We start from the raw sequence: 21446 nt of genomic DNA on the forward strand, positions 1-21446 counted from the left end.
ATTAGTGACCATTACGTTAGCACCTGAGCTCTCGTTATTCTTTAACAATTCGATCACCAAAGTAAAGTACTAACGGTACATCCCCTCCTTAAGTACCTGCACCAGCACTAGTGCTGCGCTACCGAGGAGGTCGTCGACCCACCCTGGTCTTCAGGATGGCAGAACTCTTCTTTAATCAGTCCCAACTCAACGTCGGACAGGTGATGAACGTATAGTCATGGGGATGGTGTCCAACCATTAGCGCGCGAACGTTCAAATTCTCTCGAAAAAGTCGAAAGTTCCAAGAATATGAGTTTGGGCCATTAAATAAGATAGCTAATTGTCAAGTCGTAATAATGCCGGTGTGATTGTGCAAAGTGTTAATTAACCTGCTTAATTAAGTTATTTATTTTTGTTAGAGTTTATCGAACTGTTTGTTATTCTCTAGTCCGAAGAAAGGTAAGGGTTTTATTCTTTAACTTGACCTACATTTTATGCATGATTGCCCGTAATAACAGGTTTTCGGGATTTCTTTTAAAACATCCTGTATACTTTGCCGGGCTATTCCGTTAGAATACATAATTAATACAGCATCAAGTTGTATGCATTGCATAAATTAGCAAACCGCAACTTTTCTTGAAATTTCCCAAGGGATTTTAAATCGCAGACGATCCCATCGTGGAAACTTCTAGCTCTAGATAATTACCACCGAAACAATTAGGTATATCTCACCTTTTTGCGTTGTATTTTTTAATCTTCTCAAGTGTGACGTTGATTCCCACCATTAACTCCAACAATGTGACAAAACATTTTTTAAAGATTGGGCAGCGTGTCCGAGCAGTCAGTGACCTCCTGGTGGAGCGTTGGCCCTCTCTTGCACAATCATTGCAAGCTAGTTGCGGGTTAAATGATCTAAGACCGTTTCTATCATTCCAGATGCTGCCAGCAGTTTTAGTTACTTTTGCCACTTTCCTCTTGGAGTTATGTATGACTTCCCCGGTCTATAACATGCAACCAGCCTTCATCACTGCCAACATAGGTAAGTGCTCGCTTAATTTGACTTCCTAAGATTGAAACTAGCAAAAATGAATTGAAATCAGTTTTTTTTTGAAAAAGGAGCAACACGTCGGCGTCGCAAATTGGCATTGTTGACACACATTCGCCTACACACATGTTTGCGATCCGACCTCAATTGTTCTTACCTTATAAACCAAAGCCATACAAACCGAATTTACTCATTTCACTCATTTAATTCCGATTCCAATATTACATAACTCTGCTGGAGATTCGATTCCGCTGCGCTGATGAAGACCCTGACCGAGAAAGAAGGAAGGATGATTCAGTGAAACGTGTAATCATGGAACACCATCACGGAATACGTGGTGTGAAATTTTAATTCAGCCATTTTACCAGGAATTTAGATGAGCGACGATTTTAACATTTCAAGGACATGCTTATTTGGCGCATGTTCCAGACGGTACCTTAGACGCCCATTCATAATCGAAAAATTAATAATTCAAATGAGGATCCCGCCGAGACAACTCTCGAAGGATTGCCTTTTTTCACACCACTTTATTAAATGCGCGGGTTTATCGGGAAATGTTGGTACCCATATACAGCTTTTCTATCATCGCTTTCACTAGTGAAAAGCGGAAGATCATAAATCAGTTTTCACGATTGATAAAAATTGTGAGGGTGACACTTTGGGGTGGTCGCTTTGAAATAGGATAGCATTGAGCGTGTACAGGCATTTGGCAGGATATTCAATGGCGGGAATTGGGTGAAGAGTACTTTAATTAATTCCACAATTTCAAAGGATTTCATCCTTTTAAAGGAAATTTGTTTTATCAATTATCACTACTTGCGTCTACAAAAACAGCGCCTCATTTATTTCCAATTACAGACCACAAACCGCACGCAGAGTTATCTATTATAGTTTTAAATTCCTAGTGAGTGAGTAAATTAGATATTTCTTGTAGTAAATGCACACAATAATGTATGATATAAGAACATAAATTATTTGCATGTATAGTTTATGAGTCTGCAAGATTTATGTCTTTCCAGGGTAGTTAAATACATGTTAACGAACTGTTTATGTCAATACACATAAAGTATTAATAATTATATTAGAAACTGGAAGCTATTTCGTTTTTTTAGTTGTAATTAGAAAGAGATTGCGGTGCTTCAACTTATGAAATTGCATTTTTTATGTCATCCTAGTAATTTAAAATCACGTTTTTTTTTTAATATATCTTTAATTGAAATATAAAATTTATTAGATTCACAATTTCGTAAATTTTCTCCTTATATCTTTAAGTTTTTCTCATCCGATCTCAATTTAATAGAATATCCTCCTAAGTGCTGTTCTCTTTGTAATCATTAATTTCTTTTCTTGGATTTTTGGGTTTTCTGTCTATTTAATTTCAGGTTCTTTAAATTATTTCTTTAAAGTCTTTATATTCTCGCTTCATATAGTTCAGATTTGCAAAATAGCGTAAATTTTCTTCTCCTCAGTTTTTTTTTAGATTAGTCTTACATTCCTACATTTTTTTACAATCTCTGTTTAATAAAATATTGTTCTAAATTTTTTTCTCGTTATAATTTTTTTTTTTTCTTGCAACTTTGCGTAGTCTCTTTATAAAATTTAGGTTTTTAAGATTTAGCTGTTAAGTCTTTTATTTTTCTTTCAGATTGTTTAAATTATCAAATTCCGTAAATTTTCTCTTCAAATTCTTTAAATTTTCTCTTCCGGTTTTTTACATCCTCTATTTAATAAAATATCTTTTTTAATTCTCTTCTCTTCTTGTAATCATTAATTTCTTTTCATAAATCTTTGCAATTTATGTCTGTTTAATTTTTAGGCTCAATAATTTTTCTCTTTAAATTCTTGTTTTATATTGTTTAGATTCACAAATAACGTAAATTTTTTCTCAGATTTTTTAGATTTTCTCTTTAGACTTTTTACATTTTCTGCTTAATAAAATATTATTCTAAATTCTTTTCTTTTTATAATTATTAATTTATTTCCGTAAATCTTTGCGTTAAATTTTTCAAATATGCTGAATTTTCTTTTCAAATTGTTTAAACCCTTTTTTTTTCTTTTTTTGTCTCTCAGAATGAGGAGAAACGTTTTTCAAATTTTTTAAATTCTCTTCTCAGTTAATAAACGATGTTCATGAAAGTTTTATTGACGATTTCTCAAAAACCAGACGAGATGAAAACATTTGAAAATTTTTTTTTTTTTTGTAAGTCTTTGGATTGTTTTAAAATGTTTAAATCTTGAATTAAGAATATAATATAATAAATTGTTAAATTAAATTTTAAGAAATTTAAGAAAACCAAATCAATAGATGTCAATCAATTCAAAAATTGATGATTCTCGCATTAGAAAGTAAATTTTAAATAGCAAAAAATAGTAAAGATTTAGTTACAAAAACATGCAAATGAGTATAATTTTCAAAATACCTGGTCATTGAACTATGAAACTGGAAGTTTTAATCTTTCTGTAGAAGTCTGCAAAAATTCCATTCTCATCCTCATTAGTTTATCGAAGGAAAAATGATCACAAAATTACGTAAATTTTCCAAATTAACGTTTCCATAAAACTGAAAAACTTACCTGATCCCCGTCTTTAGTTATTAAATGTAATTAATCGCACTTTGCTACACAACAAGAAAGAAGATATTTGATCTATTGTAATCGATCCGAAACAATTTGCCTTGAAGTTGAAAAAACCGGATATTCTGTCCGCAATCCGCAATAAAAATCGATTTAATTTTTGTAAAATAAAAACACGCTTTTTGCTGCCTCTCAATATCTGCAACAGTTCTCATTCAAACAAAAATACCGCTAGGTAGTATTTATTTTACGGATCATTGTACAAACTTTAGATTCTCAGCAGGTTCAGTCATGCAATAAGTAAAAAGACAAATAAGTGTCAAAACAGAAAAACAAAGATTTCACACTTTGCAACTTTTTATTTCAATAATGAAAGCTGCGATTTTGGGACCAGTGTCAAGTTTGATCGAATTACTTTCACATCGTGATTTTTGACTGACTAGTTTGTTAAAAATTCCGTTTGTCACCTGATGAGTCAAAACTTTCTATCCCATTATTAATATCAATCTGGGTTTAACTTTCCCTGTTTACCATTGTAATAAATGTGGTTATGAATTCTTTTAGTTCCTACAGCTAGTAGGTCATCGGTGCCAAAAGGGGCAGACTCTGGTTTCACCCATTGAATCTTAACCTGGGTGTGAAGAATAGCGGTACCACGAAAAACTGTCAATAGCCTCGACCTTTCATTTGTAAATCAGGATCAAGGCGATTGTTGTTGTTATTTCCATAAGATTACGACATAGTTATTGCAAATTCTGGTCGCGTGGTTGCATTCGGACCAACGTGAACACAATGCTCAATCATTTGAGTAAATTGGAAAATGGTCTCTGCATTAACATAACGTTAAATTAATTATTGGAATTATCGCAAGGAAATGGTTTATAATGGACACGATAATTGATGAGATCTCCCGTGCGAACTTCCTTAATGGCACTCTGCCCATAAATAATTCGATTCGGTTTGAATCAGAACTAACGGAACGACGAGAAATGAGATTTCGCAAAGACGAGAATATTTTTAGCGTCTGTCTTGGATCGATTTTAAAACGAATTTATTTTGTTGGAAAAAGATCAGAACTGAAGGCTTGCAGATCACCGGAGTTAATTACGCAGTTTTTAGAGTTAAAACCGCTTTTGTTACGTTACCGGTCAAGTTGAAAGAACGCATTTCGGCTCACAAGGATTAATTAAGATGTCGAATAAGCGGAACCATGTTATTATACATGTACATCCCTAAAATTGTGTCAGTTTCGGCGGAATTAGTACCGCGACCAGTAGCTACCACTGGGCCAAGGTAACGGGACCAGTAACGTCATGGATAGAAAGAGACAGTCAGCTGTTTAGTACGGAATGCATGCACCGTTAACCAGCAGCAAACATCATCTTGGGAGAGTTGACCAGTTTTCGGAATGCACAAAAATCCCCAATCTTACATAATGAGATTATTATGAGTTAATGTAATTGTAAGAATTCAGGTCGCTCTTCCGTTAGAAATGACATACGCAATGAAAATTAAAATGACCACGAAATTGGAACAGTAGAACAAAGACAACAGTTATTTTCGCTCGTGTTGTTTGTAAGATGCAATCACTTATGTCGTGTGGGATATTACTGACACACTTTTTATAGTACCGTGGAATTACCTTTTTTTGTTTTTCTAGGTACTGCGGGGAGAAATATAAGGAATCTACCCTGTATATCACGAAAAACCAGTCAAAGTGGCGTGTGCATGTTTGCGATAGACTGTCTAAAAGCGAATGGTACTCACTTAGGCACTTGTATAGACAGATTCTATTTTGGCTCTTGCTGCCACATTGAACCGGTTCATGATGTAATAGACAATACCATAGAATCTGATATAATACCAGCAAGAGAGCCTCCTCAAAGACTTTCAAGTACCATCAAACCAATCACCACGACAAAAGTTGAAAGTACTACAAAAGTTAAAAGTACTACAAAAGTTGAAAGCACGACAAAAGGAACGACGACAACGACGACGACGACACCAAAACAAGAAGATACGACAGTAAGCTACAAACTGACCACATTCCAGTCAGTGGATGGTAACATTCCTCCAGAAACAACAACAAAACCTACAACATCACAACCTAAAACAACAACAACCAAATCTAAACCCACGAAAGCTCCTACCAAGCCTAAGACTACAACGAAACCTACTAGACCAACTATCACAAAAAAACCTAGTAAACCTGAAACGAGTACTACGATAAAAACGACGGTACGACCTGTCACTACTACAACACGTAGAACTACTACAGTTACGAGACGACCTAGTACGACCACGTCTAAACCTACAGTAACGAGAAGACCTAGTCCGACCACATCAAAACCTACAGTAACGAAAAAAACGACGACGACGACGACAACGTCGAAGCCTAGTACAGTAACGCGTAAACCTAGTACAACTGTGACCCAAAAACCCACTGTAACAACAAGGAAACCTGTGACGACACGACTGACGACGACGACGACGACGAAAAAGCCTAGTACCACTGCTAAACCTGTAAATGGTACCAAAGCACCCATCAGTAATGCAACCCAAAGTACGTCTCTCCCGAGTACCACAACAGCCTCTATAGTCACCTGGACCCTCGACAGCTCCCAAAGAAACAGTTCCTCACCAACAACCAACAAACCCGGTAACAGTACAAGTGAAGGTACGTAATTACTTCTTTTAATAGCCAATTACATCAGACCCATCGATAATTTTTACCGACTAACTGTTGTTAAATTCCGTTAAATGTCCACTCGAGTCACATTTATTGTTGTCCTACTTTATTTTCTCCATTTTTCAAGAATGGGTACCACCGACCACGCCGGACAAATGGGTCCCTTTGCCCAGCGTCCAACCAACATCCGAACCGCCAAAATCGACGTCCTCCTCCACCGCGTCTTCAACAACTGTTGTTTCGACGACTGAAAGTGCAAGTAAACCGTCCATCACGTATATACCTCTAGAATCCACAACCTCTTCAGCGACCTTGAATGCGTCGGCAACGGCCACTGCAGGAATAGTTACATCGCAATCATCACCTGTTCCCGCAGTTGCTTCTTCGACCACGGAAGGGTCCATTCCGGAAATTCGACCGGTCAACATGAGCGACTTCACGGATGGTGAGTAATGATGGCCTGAAATGAAGAAAACGCGAGGTCAACAGTTCCGAGATGAACTTTTAGAAAAATTAACAGTAATTTGTCCACAAGATCCAGCTAAACTTCAGGATTTGATATGACGTGCAACATTCACAGTGCATGTGTACCATCATTAGTGTCGTTATTTATCATTTATTCAAATTGAGCCATTTCCGCGGTTTTGAAAAATGCATTCAAGTTTTTAGAGCAAACTCGAGTATCTAAATGTGGCCTTTAGCAATGGTGAAGCGGTTGCAGCCACACATATCCATTAAGTACGTTATGAAATTATTAATGTTTTAATTAGTGGCCGTGTGCACTTTGGGAAGATCTATTCAAAGGAGGTGAAACAAAACTAAATTTCAAAGCCTTTGCATTCAAAATTGTGATGGTCAATAATTTAATTCAGTGGAAGCGGAAGAAGCTTAATAACAAACTTATAACCAAATAAATCCTTTAAAAAGGGGGAAGATGACTCAATTTACTGCTAACTATAGAGTAATCTGTCGTTTATTTATAAAAAATATATTGAAAAATTGCAAATTTTCTAATAATAAAATTACTCTTAGAATATTCACGAATTAAAACCAGAGCAATAACAAAAAGTTGCAACATGTAAAAATGCAGGAAATGGGATGTAAACCAAAAAAAATCAAAATCTAAGAGTCTCTTTTGTATATTTAATGGTATATTTTCTTCTAAAGCAAGGACTCACATGATCACTTAATTTATTATTACTAATTACAAATTTAAAATATTTTTTTCTTGACATAAAGAAAAATAGGATCCTTCAGATCGTGGAAACTCACCGTCACATAAATTTGCAACAGAGCGAAGATGACCTCATTAGAGGATGTTCTGATCTGAAATTAAAATAATTTAAAATTTAAACCAACTGAACGTCTTGAATCTTGAACAAATTAAACTGCTCTTCCTTTGGATTAAACTGTTAAAATAAGAACAAAATGAGTCGATATCCTAGTTTTCTTTAATCTCTGTTGGCAACGGATTTATTTTATTCGTTGTCTCCCGTGAAGGCAAAGAAAGTACTTTATATTCATTTTCTACTCCGTCTTTTCCGCTAACATTTTTATCTAATAACGTATTCAAGAAATAGAGTTGCTTTAGCAACATTGGACCAATTTGTTCGTTTTCCAAGCAGAAAAGTTGGATTTTTTCTTGGAAACGCTTAGAATACCCCCATTTATAAACTTATCGTGTGGCACCCACGTAATGCAAATTTGAACCAATGCGGTGGATCGATTTCGTGTGTATTTGACAAACTTGCAAACAAAATTCTAAAAATAAAATTCATACCTGCATTGTTGTTGTTTGAGAATTGCAAACGATTTATGAAAATTACTATAATTTGCACCCAAATTTAGTGCCAACACAAATTGGCCGGCATTCTGTTGCGCGCTGAAACAGAGGAAATGACCAAAGTCAGTCCCTGTCATGTGAAATGGTTCTTGAACTTTCAAGGTAAGTTGAAGCACTAACCATTGGTTGGTCTACAACCTCGGCACTTCAAAATAAGACAATACAAAACGAGTTTGCATTTGGTCTCCAATAAGTGCCATAGGAAATTAAAGTGATGCGCGTCCTGTAAAACGGCCAATTAAACCTCCAGTGAGAAATCGAGTTTATTGCTTTAAAAACTGTGATGATCACGTTTGAGTAAAATACTGAAGTTTACGAGTGGTTTTATGAACTTGTTAATCTGCAAAAAAGTTTATTAATGGTTCGAATTCATGATGGTTATGTTAAGTTCGGCTCTGTTGTTGGCAACAGTGTGCGGTCGGAGGATGTATCCAGAAGGTAGAATAGTCGGAGGAGAGAAGGCGTCCTTTGGAAAATGGCCTTGGCAAATATCCTTGAGACAGTGGAGGACTTCCACATACCTGCATAAATGTGGGGCTGCTCTCCTGAATGAAAACTGGGCCATTACTGCGGCGCACTGTGTAGACAAGTAAGTTTTCTTCCATTAAAGATAAATCCCTGTACAATGATGCATTCAAGAACTCTATAAATAAGTCTAATATCCGGGAAGCTCAGTTTATATCCAACACAATTTAATTGGGGTTCTGCGGCGAGGTAATACGTATTCTCATTTATGGTTTAATTTACCGCCAATTATTTTTTTTAAAGGAAAAGAACTCGAGCTACTTTTGTCGAATCCATTATTATAAAATTACATTAATACGCATGATTTATCCTTTCACAAAAAAACTTCAATGGGTAAGAAGAACGAGACTTAATTATTGGAGTAGCAAATGTAATAAAAGTCTGAAATATTTGAGAAAATTTTTCGGTACGATGGAGCCAATTTACATTTTTGTAGCCTCGAGGGCCCTCTTTCAAAAATGGATTGTTCAGTCAAAATTTCATAACCAAAAATGCAGCCAGTGAAAGGATATACGGGTTTAAAATTCCGGGGACCAACGAACTACTATGCAAATGATAGTGTAACATTTTGTGTGAACTTGAAGAATGTCCACAGGAAAAAATAATTAATTTTCATTTCAGTAAAAAAGATTTTTGTCACTGGCCATGAATATCGCGTCACGATATTTAATATTTCTCCACCTTGAAAGGTGAAGATTATATTTTTATTCTTCCCAGTTAATTACAAAGTTGACACTTAAAGATCACAGATCAATAAATGTTTCCTTCTTTTCTTCTAATTAAGTTAGAAACTCCCCAGAGAACAAACACTTTATTTATCCTTTCCTGTAACTTCGTTCCCACAGTCCAAATCCACATCTCAACAAAGCAAATATCGCATTTTTCTGTTCATCACGTGTGAATATTTAACATTTTCGTATGAAAGGAAGTAGCGACCGTTATCTTTTGCACTAGTATCTCTGAATCCAAGCGGAACACAGCACCTTGAATATTTTAAAAATTCCTGAGGATTAAGTGTTTTGCTTAATTTCTTCCGTGACAGAGGTAAAGCCAGCAGCTCATCAAAATCCTTCATTTCTTCAACTGTAACCTTCAAAAACTGTAAATATTTGCAAGTGGATACTTATATTTTCAGCTTATGAATAAAACTCGTTCATTTAAATATGAATCACGCAATCAAATCTACGTGCTTTATGTAGGTGTTACACGAATTTGGTGGAATTAAAGAGGCTGAGAAATTCTAATCCGAAATTGGAAACAATAAATTACAAGTCATTTGGTTGTACGAATTTCAGTACCGTTTCTTATTGTTGTGTGATGAATAAAAAGAATGACGTTAGATGACTTTGTGAAAATTGTCATGCAAATGAGAACGATCCTAATTGATTCTGATTCTTTTGTGGAAATCTATTGATGCGTGGTAGATTAGCGATAAAAATTAATTAAAAGTTGCGTCTCTTGTGCGGGAATTTGCGGTTTGTTTGCATGTACTCTCATGTTTTTTTCATGCGAATAAATTGTCCGCCCACATCAATTTTTTCATACCTTTGTGAGCCTTCCTTTCATATGTATCATTTTAATAAAATAAAAGATTTTTGAATAAAATTCTCATTAGAGCGGAAATGCAGAGCGAGCGATCTCAAATTTAGTTAAAAAAATAAAATGAGTTTCAAAAGTTCGTCTTCTTCTTAATTCAATGAAAATACAGAACATTGCAGGTTTCTGCATTTGGGAAGTTCATAATTATACGAAAATATATCATAAAATCATATTTGGCGCATCCACCATTTTAGTGCGTAATTTTTCTTCCCTATAAGAATATTTAGTAATTTTAAGGTTTTGCGTTTTAAAACTTAATATTTGCAAAAAGAAGTACGGGCTCCGGCAGAATTCTTGTAAAATTCAAATTGTTATCTATTTAGAAAAATCTCCTAGAGATAACACAGCAAAATAGTTAAACTCTCGCGTTCACTCAGTTAAAGAAAATCAATTCAACATTTTCCAGACGATTGCACTGGCAAACAAAAAGAGAATTCCTCGGACTCCCGCAAGTGCAAACACAAGCCCCTATTAAAAATTTCAATCACTAATTTAATTCTATCGATTTTGCAGCGTTCCACCTAGTGACCTACTTCTGCGCCTGGGAGAACATGACCTATCTACAGAATCCGAGCCCTACTTGCACCAGGAGCGTCGAGTGCAAATTGTTGCATCACATCCCCAATTTGACCCGAGGACTTTCGAATATGACCTAGCCCTCCTCCGTTTCTACGAGCCTGTCACGTTCCAGCCAAATATCTTGCCAGTCTGTGTCCCTCAAAGCGATGAGAATTTCGTTGGAAGGACTGCTTATGTAACAGGATGGGGACGTCTTTACGAGGGTAAACTATCTATTATTAAAGTAGGAATGTAAATCCAGACAAACAATTTATTTCTTAGATTGCGAGTTATAAGGTTACAATCTTAACAGTGCCGAGATTATTTTTATGGGAAGACGTAACGAGTGGTAATAAGATGGTATTAAATTTCTTCTTTGAAGTCATAAACACGCCTCAATGGGTTTAGTGCAGACTGGAAATATGTGGCAGTCGAAGAATGTGTCATGCAGGATCAGATGAAATACTGTTAACTATTAAGAAGAGTGTCTGGTTATTTCAAACTCAAACTACCCTTTGTGATTGAAATCGCTGAAATCTTTCATGTTTTCACGCTCGCTGTAGAGACTCATATTTCTTTTGTTATTCGTACCTATTTTATCGATATTAAGATTTCCAGGAATACAATCGGGTGGTTTGAATCCAATTTAAAAACGATACACCAGGAGATTTCCAATTTCCTGCATTCAACAAAAAATTGTGGCACGATTCTGTGACAAGCATGCAAATTTTAAAGCTCAAAAAAGTGTTTTGAAAGCAGTGACAAAGAAGAATGTGTCATATTTCAGTCTAACAATCTCTGTGACCTACAGACCCAGAACTTTAGATTTATAGACTGTATGACTATAAGCATTCTCTTTATATTTAAACAATAAATATTTTAGAGCAGTTATAACATCATTCACATCGTGCACAGAAGTCTTAATTGCCACATATTTTTGATGTGATTAGTATTACAGTTAACTAACTAGAAAACATCTGCTGAGAACATAACTGCCTTCCATTAATTTATTAATTTTTAAAGAAGTAAAAAACTAATACCCTCCGATTCCATGAAATAATAAAGTGGATTTTATTACATTTTTTTTGAAACGAACAAGAAAAAGACCAATTTGAAGTGTAATAAAGAGCACATTCGCATCCCAGACGGATAAAATGCACAAAAAAACAACATTTTTATAGCTAACCCGCGCCGAAATATCAAAGGATAAAATCGACGGATCCTAATTAACATTTTTTGCTTTGAAGCTTTCACTTTACACGAAAAAATATAAAATTGTATATAATATCAATAACTAATCAATAATGCTTCAAGTTGTGTACATACACACCTTTAATAATTTAAGATAATGAAGAACACAGTAGACTGCTTGTTATCGTAAATTTAAGAAAATATCGTCAAGTTTACCAACAAATAAATTTATTGTCGTTATGTCATAGGAGTTTTGATATATTTAAGAAGCTTCTTAGAAACTCCTGTTTTATTATTATTAATAAAAAGAAAAAAGCAAACAACTAACGTGGAACGTGGAATTTTTTTTAGATGGCCCCCTCCCAAGCATCCTCCAGGAAGTATCCGTGCCAGTAATCAACAACTCCGTCTGTGAGTCCATGTACCGTTCAGCAGGTTACATCGAGCACATCCCCCACATCTTCATCTGTGCAGGATGGCGTCGTGGCGGTTTCGATTCCTGCGAAGGTGATTCCGGAGGACCCATGGTAATCCAGCGCGACGACAAAAGATTCCTTCTTGCGGGCGTAATATCCTGGGGCATTGGATGTGCTGAACCGAACCAACCGGGAGTGTACACTCGAATCAGCGAGTTTAGGGACTGGATAAATCAAATCCTTCAATTCTAACAATGTGATTCGGAAATTAGCATAAATTTTGTTAGAACGTGCGGGTCTGTATTAAACTCCTTCGATCTTGATGTTTACATGCAAAGTATATTGGATGTCGCTATTGATTTTCTTCCACGTGCTATAAATATAGTATGCATGCAACAGTTTACCCACGCTCTTGCGAAAAATAAGAACTATTTACCAACTCAATATTTGTGATTAAGTGAGACTCTATTGTGAAAAATTGGAGTAGAGACAAGTGATGAAACAAACTGTAATCTTTAATATAATGCAGTATAACTTATTTCAAAATTGATAGAAAGAGTTAAGAGATCCTTGCTCAAGCAAAGTAGTTGACTTAACTTTTTTGGTCGATCACTGTAATTATACCCTAAGAACGATATTGTTATTATTTTTATATTATGTAAATAGAGGTGCCTGAACTTAATTTTGTACTATAAATGAATAAAATATTTATTTATTCTTCCTGTTTGAACATCAGTAAACAGACTCCTGAAAAATTTGTTAGCTTTGATGAATGCTGTATTTACATCAGGATCATTTAAAACCGAACCCAAACTAACAGATAAAAAATGGATAATGCGGCTTTACGAAGGTAACATAATAATTAACCCAACTTTTTCAGATATTGAATTACCAGAGAGATTTATCCTTGTAATAAATTTTTAGAGCACTACACCGCCAAGGGTTTTATGATACTGATATTGCGACTCTTTATCACGCAATGAAATAGGCATCTACGTTTCTATATTTGAATAAACCCCGACTATGTTTGCGTGGTTGTATGTGAAACAACGAAAATAAAACCAGTCAGCGTATTTGTGTGTTCAGCAAATAAATAATAAAATGTACATCTTTTAGCAAAACATTTTGTTTATATTTTTGTATGAAATCCAATGATAAAAATGCCCTTTGAATATTATATAAATCATTAGCATATGTCAAAAATGAAATTAAATTTTAGAATAACATGTGAAAAGTAATAACGTAAATGAATCACCCAGTTCGTTTGAATTACAACAACTAATTTAATTTATTAACAAGTAAATTTATTAAAGGTGATTTCAATAAATTTCAAACGAAATAAATTTAATGTCCGTACTATAAAATTACGAGCACGGCTAAAGTTCGATAGTTTAATTGGAATACTGGTTATATTTATTATTTGTCATTATTATATTTTACAACTAATAACATTATTGGGAAATGTTATTTTAAGAACTATTTAGATAAATTAAACACGTTAATATAAGAGCAACAAAGTTATTGTTTGAAGAGTAATTATGTAGGTTGTTAATTAAACCAAACATTGTTCATTTTTGTTTTATATGAAATGTGTAATTTATAGTGCTAGTTTTTTTTTTAATTGTACAGGGTCCGCCAACTCCAATATCCGCCCCAAAATCACTATTAATTATAAAACTAGATATAAAAATGTTTTTTTTATTTGTATAGGAAACGGAGCGCTACAAATTGATGTAATCAGTATTACTTCTGTGTTAATCATATGTGATATAAACACAAAAAACTACGATTTTCAAAAATCAAAATTAAGAAAACGGTAGCAAACAGGTTTTCAATGTTCCACCTGCCGCCAAAAGCATGAAAATGACGTTAAAATGTGAATTAAAACATGTGGTAGGGAGATATTTAATAATTTTTAAAAATCGTTTTAACTCCTAGTCAGAAGACCGTTTGTTATCGGAACTGTTACTGATACGGATTAAAACAAAAAAATACAGAATAAAAAAACAATCACATATGGTTAACACTCAAGTAAAACTGATCACACAAATTTTTAGCGCTCGTTTTTTTTGCATGTAGAAGAAAAACTATTTTTATAGCTTAATAATTAATAGCAATTTTGAGGCGGGACACGAGTGTTGGCGGATCCTGTACAGTACAACTTCAATTATTCATTCCTCTTAAAACTTAAGCCTGCACAGATAATATAATTGTTAGAAAAAAAATACGTTTGAAGCAAAATTTGAAACATTTTTTTAATTACAATTATATAGAAACTTAAACCAAATTCATAAGCATCGTAACAATACTAATTCTTAATATAGAAAGTACAAGTACATAGAAGAAAGAACATATTCATTTTGTATTAAAAAATCTGTTGCTTTGATTTGCTTTTCTCTCAAGTGTTTATTCAGTTTTTCTTTAGTTTTCTTAAGATGGTTTTCAATGCAAAGGAATTTATTTCAGGCATTTTTGTTACTATTCATTAAAAGAAAAAATTTAAACTAACAATTTTGTTTTTTAATTTTATTCTGACTTTAATGTGATTAAACGACCCTAACCGTTACTAGTAAAAATTCAAATTTTAAGTTTTTTACATGAAAACAAAAATCCGAAGTAGTAGGTAAGCAGTTCTGCAATACACAGATAATAAATCAAAGCACGGTTAATGTAACGAATACCCCCTTGCACGGATAATCTGCATCCCGATAGTCAAAGTTCTACTGTAATTGCAGATATCACAGTATAAAAAATGAAATGTCTGATGCTTGATTTTGACATTGATGTAAATATGAATTCCATTTGTTTCCGGCAATAAAATTGTAATAACTTTAAAATTTCACCAACAGAGTCGCTTTATATGATTTATGTTCTTATTAATTTAATAGATGAAATAAAATGCTTTATTTTTAAAAATTTAATGCAACATGACGACAGTTTTTGCTCTGATGCTTTTTTGTACTTTACAGGTTACTTAACATCAGCAGGATATAAAAGACAAATGACAGCATCAAAGTGATCGAAAAGATCTGAAGAAACAATCCTATAATTCTAATAAATCGAAGAATTAAAAAAATATTTATCAATAATTCAAACAACTGTAAAAATATGCGAAAAAATCACCCAATGCAAAAAACATTTAAGTAATCCAAAATTTGATAATAATTTGAATTTTAAGAGAATAAAAGAACTTGAAAAACCTTAAAAGAATCACAAGAATCACAATAATCTTATGCAGTTAAAAGATCAAGACATCTGCAGGATCATAATAAAGATTAAAGCAACTATTAAATTTACTTATGGCCGGTATTATAAAGCTCTAACAAAATTTGTTTCTGAAATAAATTTATTTGTTCTATAGATTTCCGTCTTATAAAAGCCAAACACATTTATTCAATGAATAAATCAACCGATTAATTTATTCCCAAGATTTTCTCCCAAATAATTGTTTATTTAGGAATTAATTGACAGTAATGACGTTTTAAACTTTTAAACAGTGCGAATTGGAAGATTCAGTTTTTCGGGTTTTGAAGTCTTATATTTCGTTAAAATGTCGTCAGTGTCCTCTGTTTCGGATGTTAGTTCACCTTCGGTGTCAGAGGATGGTACCGACCAAAGTGATTTGGATGAACCACATCAAAATAGGAGACGCCCGCGTGTGTTCCGTGAAAGAATAAATCCCTTCGACATATATAGTGAAGAAGCATTTAAAGCCCGATTTAGACTATCAAAGGACACGGCGAATTTTGTGTTAAGTTTAATCGAAGACGATATAAGACCTTTTACGCAAAGAAACAAATCCATATCAGCAATGAACCAACTTCTTATAGCGCTTCGATTTTATGCAAGTGGTACATTTCTCATTAACATTGGTGACCATTTCAATGTTACTAAGGCCACAGCAGCCCGAATTGTACATAAAGTTAGTCACTGTATTGCTAGACTGAGGAACAGATACATTAACATGCCGACATTACCCCGTGAATGGCGGCACATTTGTACCGAATTTTATACCATCGCGGGATTTCCAAATGTTCTTGGCACGATAGATGCAACACACATTAGAATACAGTCTCCAGGGGGACCGGCCGCCGAAACCTTCAGAAACAGGAAGGGTTACTTTTCTTTGAATATTCAAGGAATTTGCGGCCCTGACTTAACTATAATGGACGTGGTGGCAAGACATCCAGGATCATGTCACGATAGCTACATCTTTGACAATTCCTTAGTGAGGGCGCGACTTGAAAACCAAGAATTTGGTGAAACCTATTTATTGGGTGACAGTGGGTATCCTTGTCGGCCTTACATTTTAACCCCATTGGCCAATCCTATAACAAACCCAGAAGTTAGATACAACGGTGCTCATATAAAAACCAGAAATGTAATTGAGAGAACATTCGGCGTTTTGAAAAGAAGATTTCCGTGCTTGTCTTATGGCTTAAGGGTGGCAGTCAACAAAACCATTCCGATTATAATTGCTTCGTGCGTATTACATAACATTTGTAAAATTAGGAATGACGAAGTAGACGATCTCAATGACGACCTGGACGACGCGAATCACAATGTGCCAGTTGAAGATGTTAACATAAATTTGAATAATGTACAGATTCATAATAATTTTGCTGTAAGAAATGCTGTTATCCAAACCGTATTCAATTAATACTAGAAAACTGTAATTAAGTTTTCGAATTTATTAAATATTTATAACAATCATCTAACATTTAATTAAAAGATATTTTGTATTTGGAAAAGAAAAACTGAAGGAAGAAAAGAAAAACTGAAAAAATAACATCATTCATTTTGTCACACCGTATTCGTTTCTCAATTGTAAAATCTTTTCGTCAATTTCTAATTCCAATTTCTTCTTCTGTAAATGCAAAATGTCTCTTTCTATTTCTTCTTTTTCTTTTCTTATCTTCAAAATATCAAATTTTAGATTTTCCTTATCGTCACACTTTAATAATGGTCTTTTCTTATGGTATGGAAAACCTGATCTTAATTTCGACGTACGATTGGAAGAGTGCCGAATGCTGGTAGTTGTTCTTTCTTCTGAACTTAATATTTCTTGATTTTCTTCAATGCATGGAACTTCTTCAGCAATTTCATCTACAGGCGCAGGTGTGGGGAAGTTGTCTTGATTTTGAAGGAGTTCGTCAAAAGGAGCGTCACTGTCATAACTATTTGCCAGCTGAATGTTATTTGGAGCTGATATAGACAGACATTTTTCCTCAATCGCATCACTACCCCTCAATGCTGAGGGACCCCCACCCGTTTTGTTGTCTTATTTTATTTTTGCTTTGTTTTATTTTTCTTTGCTTTTTTCTTCATACACTCATACAATAATTTCAACTGTGTTGCGGTCCTTGGTCCTGTTAAGCAAGTCGCGTTATACTGCAAAGCTATTGTTGCCCAAGCTTCGTTCTTCAGTTTGGCGCTGGAATTGTCAGTTTGCTTGTTCTCAACTATATTTCTGAAGTCCTTTATGAGTTCCAACAAGGATTCCTTTTCTTGATCCGTATAGTTTCGGCCTCTTTCTCGCTTTTTATCCATTTTCAAATTTGAGCGTACTAACTTCGGCTGTCAAACTTGTCACTAGAACATAGGCGCCATCTATCGCAAATACAACACACTTGAGCTCAGTTGATACATTTGTTCCTTGGATGATTTATTCGTCCAGTAGTTATTTAATTGCTAGATTTTCTTTATAATACGCACATGTAATTGTTCTTAGATTTGTTGGGGAAGCAAATTTATTCTCTTAATAACTATCTTACGAGTTATTCGTGCTTTATAATACCGGCCATTAATCTCAAGATTCTCAAGCATCTGAAGGATTGGAATTAATCCAAAAATCTAGGGAGAATTCCAAGCTCTAAACGCAAAAATCATGAAATAACTGTCGCACATTTCAACTGAAATAAAATCACAACTCATAACTTTATTACATTCCGAAATCCGCCTCGTTAAAAACCATCAACATCTCTTTATTCCAGTTGCATTAAAGTTATATTAGTATAGGCAACTGTGAATTATGTTGTGTTTTATTACATAAATCCTCTTCATATCAGCGCTCGATAAATTTTACATCTCACCAGAGCGAAATTTTGTGCATTCATCCAAAAGGCTTCTATTTTAAGTAATACTCTTCAATTTTACAGCCACATGTTCATCTAATTTACTTTTGCTTCATCCCTAGACATTTCACGTGACGTTGAGAAATAACTTTCATTACAGTTTGGGGCGTAACCACCACGAAAGGTTTTCCTATCTTCTCGGAATATGTAATAATAAATAAGTAGATAAGTTTCAATTTGCATGACTTGCCCTGCACCAGATGCAGGTCAATGTCAACATACGAGGGACATTATTGTTTTTTACACGAACGAAAGTTCATCCTAAAATGCAAATGAGGAACAAAATATGAGTTTCTGAGCAGAAATAGAACGAAGTCTGATCCACATTTCGATGGACCCACTTCTCATAAGTCATTTTCAATAATTGCATTAACAATTGTGGTAATGGCGAGGTGCGCTGGTTTATTGCGTGGGAATTGTTATTTTTGCAGTAATCTTATTACTTTTGCTACTTTCTTCGTGCTCTTAGAGGACGAAAAAAATGGTTTTATTGGACCATGTGCGTAGCCATGAAAGTTGCCAGCTAATTAAAGGTGGGTGGATATAATATTTTTCATTTTGTTTCAATATCGTTTTTTATTAATTGCTTTCAACGGGAGATTTCCCCTGATTACGCAGCAAAACAGTGACAAATTACCGAGATTTGGGACTTCAACCCCATTAATCACTCAGGTGAAAACTGTTGTTAAATTAGTCTCCATTATTTTTTCCATGGGGGAAACTTGCGCCCAACCCGCTAATGAACACGTTCGTGTTCACATTAATTTGTGAATGGAAACGTAGAAGCGTGGGCGAACGAAAACATAGAAATCTGTCTTTGTATTTTCTATTGGTGTCGCATCCCTTTGATCACGCCAATTTATGCAAACGTGCTTGAAATTTATTGCTCATTTATTTTCTGGAATAAAGACCGGGATTTAGCAAACAAACAAGTTTAGGAAAACTCGGCTTTCACTGTAATTCGCCTTCTTTTCGTATTGTTTCACCCGGATATAAATTTTTAGAGAATATGATACTTTTTTTCTCAGAGGCTTCATATATCGATTACCTTGAATTTTTATTAAAAGCATCCGATTTTACGAACCGATAAAACCCTCATTAAAATAGCATAAACGTTAATCTAGGGCGACCGAATTACTTTGTAACATATCTTATAGGAACATTTTTGCTCATTTCGGTTACTATCAATTTTTATATGGCGTAAAAGTAGAGCTGCAGGATTATGAGCACATTAAATGGAGCGTAAGCTAGAAGATTTTACGTGATGCTCAAATACACGCCGAAACTAAACATTAGAAAGCACCGACCAATAATTACATTTTAGCTTCTTTGCCTCTATGAAAAAATATAGCAGGAAGTCGTAATGAACGAGGGAACAAAACACGTATATTCTGAACAAATTGTCTAATTTCTTAAGAAGTATTTTGAATGATGAGAGCACGATTACGTGGGTTATTTAACTCGAAGAATTCTGTTTTTGTGTTAATATGGTAAGAATTAAACGATATGTAGGTTAATACTCATAATCGCATCAGACGCACGATGAGAAAGCTGTGATTTCTGAATTGATTTGAATAAGAATCACAGTTAGATAATTTGATGGCGTTAATTCAATTTGTGAACAAGAAAAATGAATAATGGGGATTATTAATTAAAATGGTTTATTTGCATCAAATTTTAATTTGGTTGCAAATAAATCCCATCAGAGGGTGTAGTTAAATAAAGCTTTAATCTTGCAAATAAATGTACGTGATATTTCAGCATTTACATATTACAGTAACGTCTGGTTAATAGATCAAACATGAACAACCAATGCATGACTATAAATAAAGAGCGAAAAATATGTTACAAAATTTACGGACTAGGTATACTTTTATACATCATATTGTTGCAAAATGTGCAACAGGTTTATAAAATCACAAAATAGAATATTCAAGACTTTCAATGGATTACCTTACGTTTTCAATTTTATTTTTAAAATACATTGCAGATTATTATCGAAAATTCTTGTAAATTTTAAAATACAGTTTTTTAATGTTTTGATTTTGTTGATAGCTTGGTTTTTTTGCATTATTTTAGTTGTTTAATCTTTAAGTAAGTTTTTTTCACGTGGTTGATATGAAATAATTTGTTAGATCGTTCATATCTCTTAGACTCTACAGAAGATTAAGGTTTTTCACTAAAAATTTCTCACAATTTTTGATATCCTGAAGTTTTATGTCATTATAATGTTATTATTAAATTTATAGTTCTTCTGATTCTATAAAAGTTTGCAGATTTTTTAGATTCCTTCAACTCTTAAAATTTGTACTCTTGGTTCCTTATTTATTTGTTACTTTTTTGAATTTATAGTCCAAAACAGACAAATTTTGGAATTTTTTATTTTAAGAGTAAACTAAAAAGGTTTTTCACTAAAAATTTCTCAGAATTTTTGATATCCTAAAGTTTTATATCATTATAATGTTATTATTAAATTTATAGTTCTTCTAATTTAAAAAAGTTTGCAGATTTTTTACATTCCTTCAACTCTTAAAATTTGTACTCTTGGTTCCTTATTTATTTGTTACTTTTTTGAATTTATAGACCAAAACAGCCAAATTTTGAAATTTTTTATTTAAAGAGTAAACTAAAAATGTTCAAAAAATGTGTTAAGAACTGTAATTCTAAAGAAAACTTTTACGCAACAGAAATAAAATTTGAGAATGTTACCAACTTAGATCTGCTTATTAACTCTGTTATTATAGAACCAAAGAAATAAATTTTCGAAATTTTTATTTTGAGGATAGACCATACAATTGTATATACAAATTTTTTTCTGAATTTCTAATATCCTGAAGTTTTATGACATTTTTAAACTATTTCAATTTTTTCTAATTGTTAAAAGTGTCCAAATT

At 33.7% G+C, this 21446-nt stretch overlaps 1 protein-coding gene and 1 long non-coding RNA gene across 2 annotated transcripts; one reads left to right on the forward strand and one right to left on the reverse strand.

Annotated features, from left to right (window-relative positions):
• The first annotated feature begins 179 nt into the window (after positions 1–179).
• Positions 180–13129, forward strand: Np (serine protease notopleural). The gene is made up of 7 exons (XM_088035438.1): positions 180–438; positions 916–1018; positions 5258–6274; positions 6414–6731; positions 8541–8718; positions 10767–11035; positions 12354–13129. Exons 2-7 carry the CDS (start codon positions 916–918, stop codon positions 12668–12670), a joined length of 2202 nt encoding a protein of 733 aa, XP_087891564.1. The 5' UTR covers positions 180–438; the 3' UTR covers positions 12671–13129.
• LOC148181454 (uncharacterized) lies at positions 6664–8521 on the reverse strand. Its single transcript, XR_015770096.1, has 3 exons — positions 8067–8521; positions 7559–7612; positions 6664–6746 (listed from the first exon to the last, which is right to left on the reverse strand). It is a non-coding gene; the product is annotated as an uncharacterized LOC148181454 (long non-coding RNA).
• Positions 13130–21446: the final 8317 nt, after the last annotated feature.

The sequence above is a fragment of the Gnatocerus cornutus genome, chromosome 1, assembly GCF_029298725.1.
Source record: "Gnatocerus cornutus isolate USDA-ARS CGAHR chromosome 1, icGnaCorn1.1, whole genome shotgun sequence".
Lineage (NCBI taxonomy): Eukaryota > Metazoa > Arthropoda > Insecta > Coleoptera > Tenebrionidae > Gnatocerus > Gnatocerus cornutus.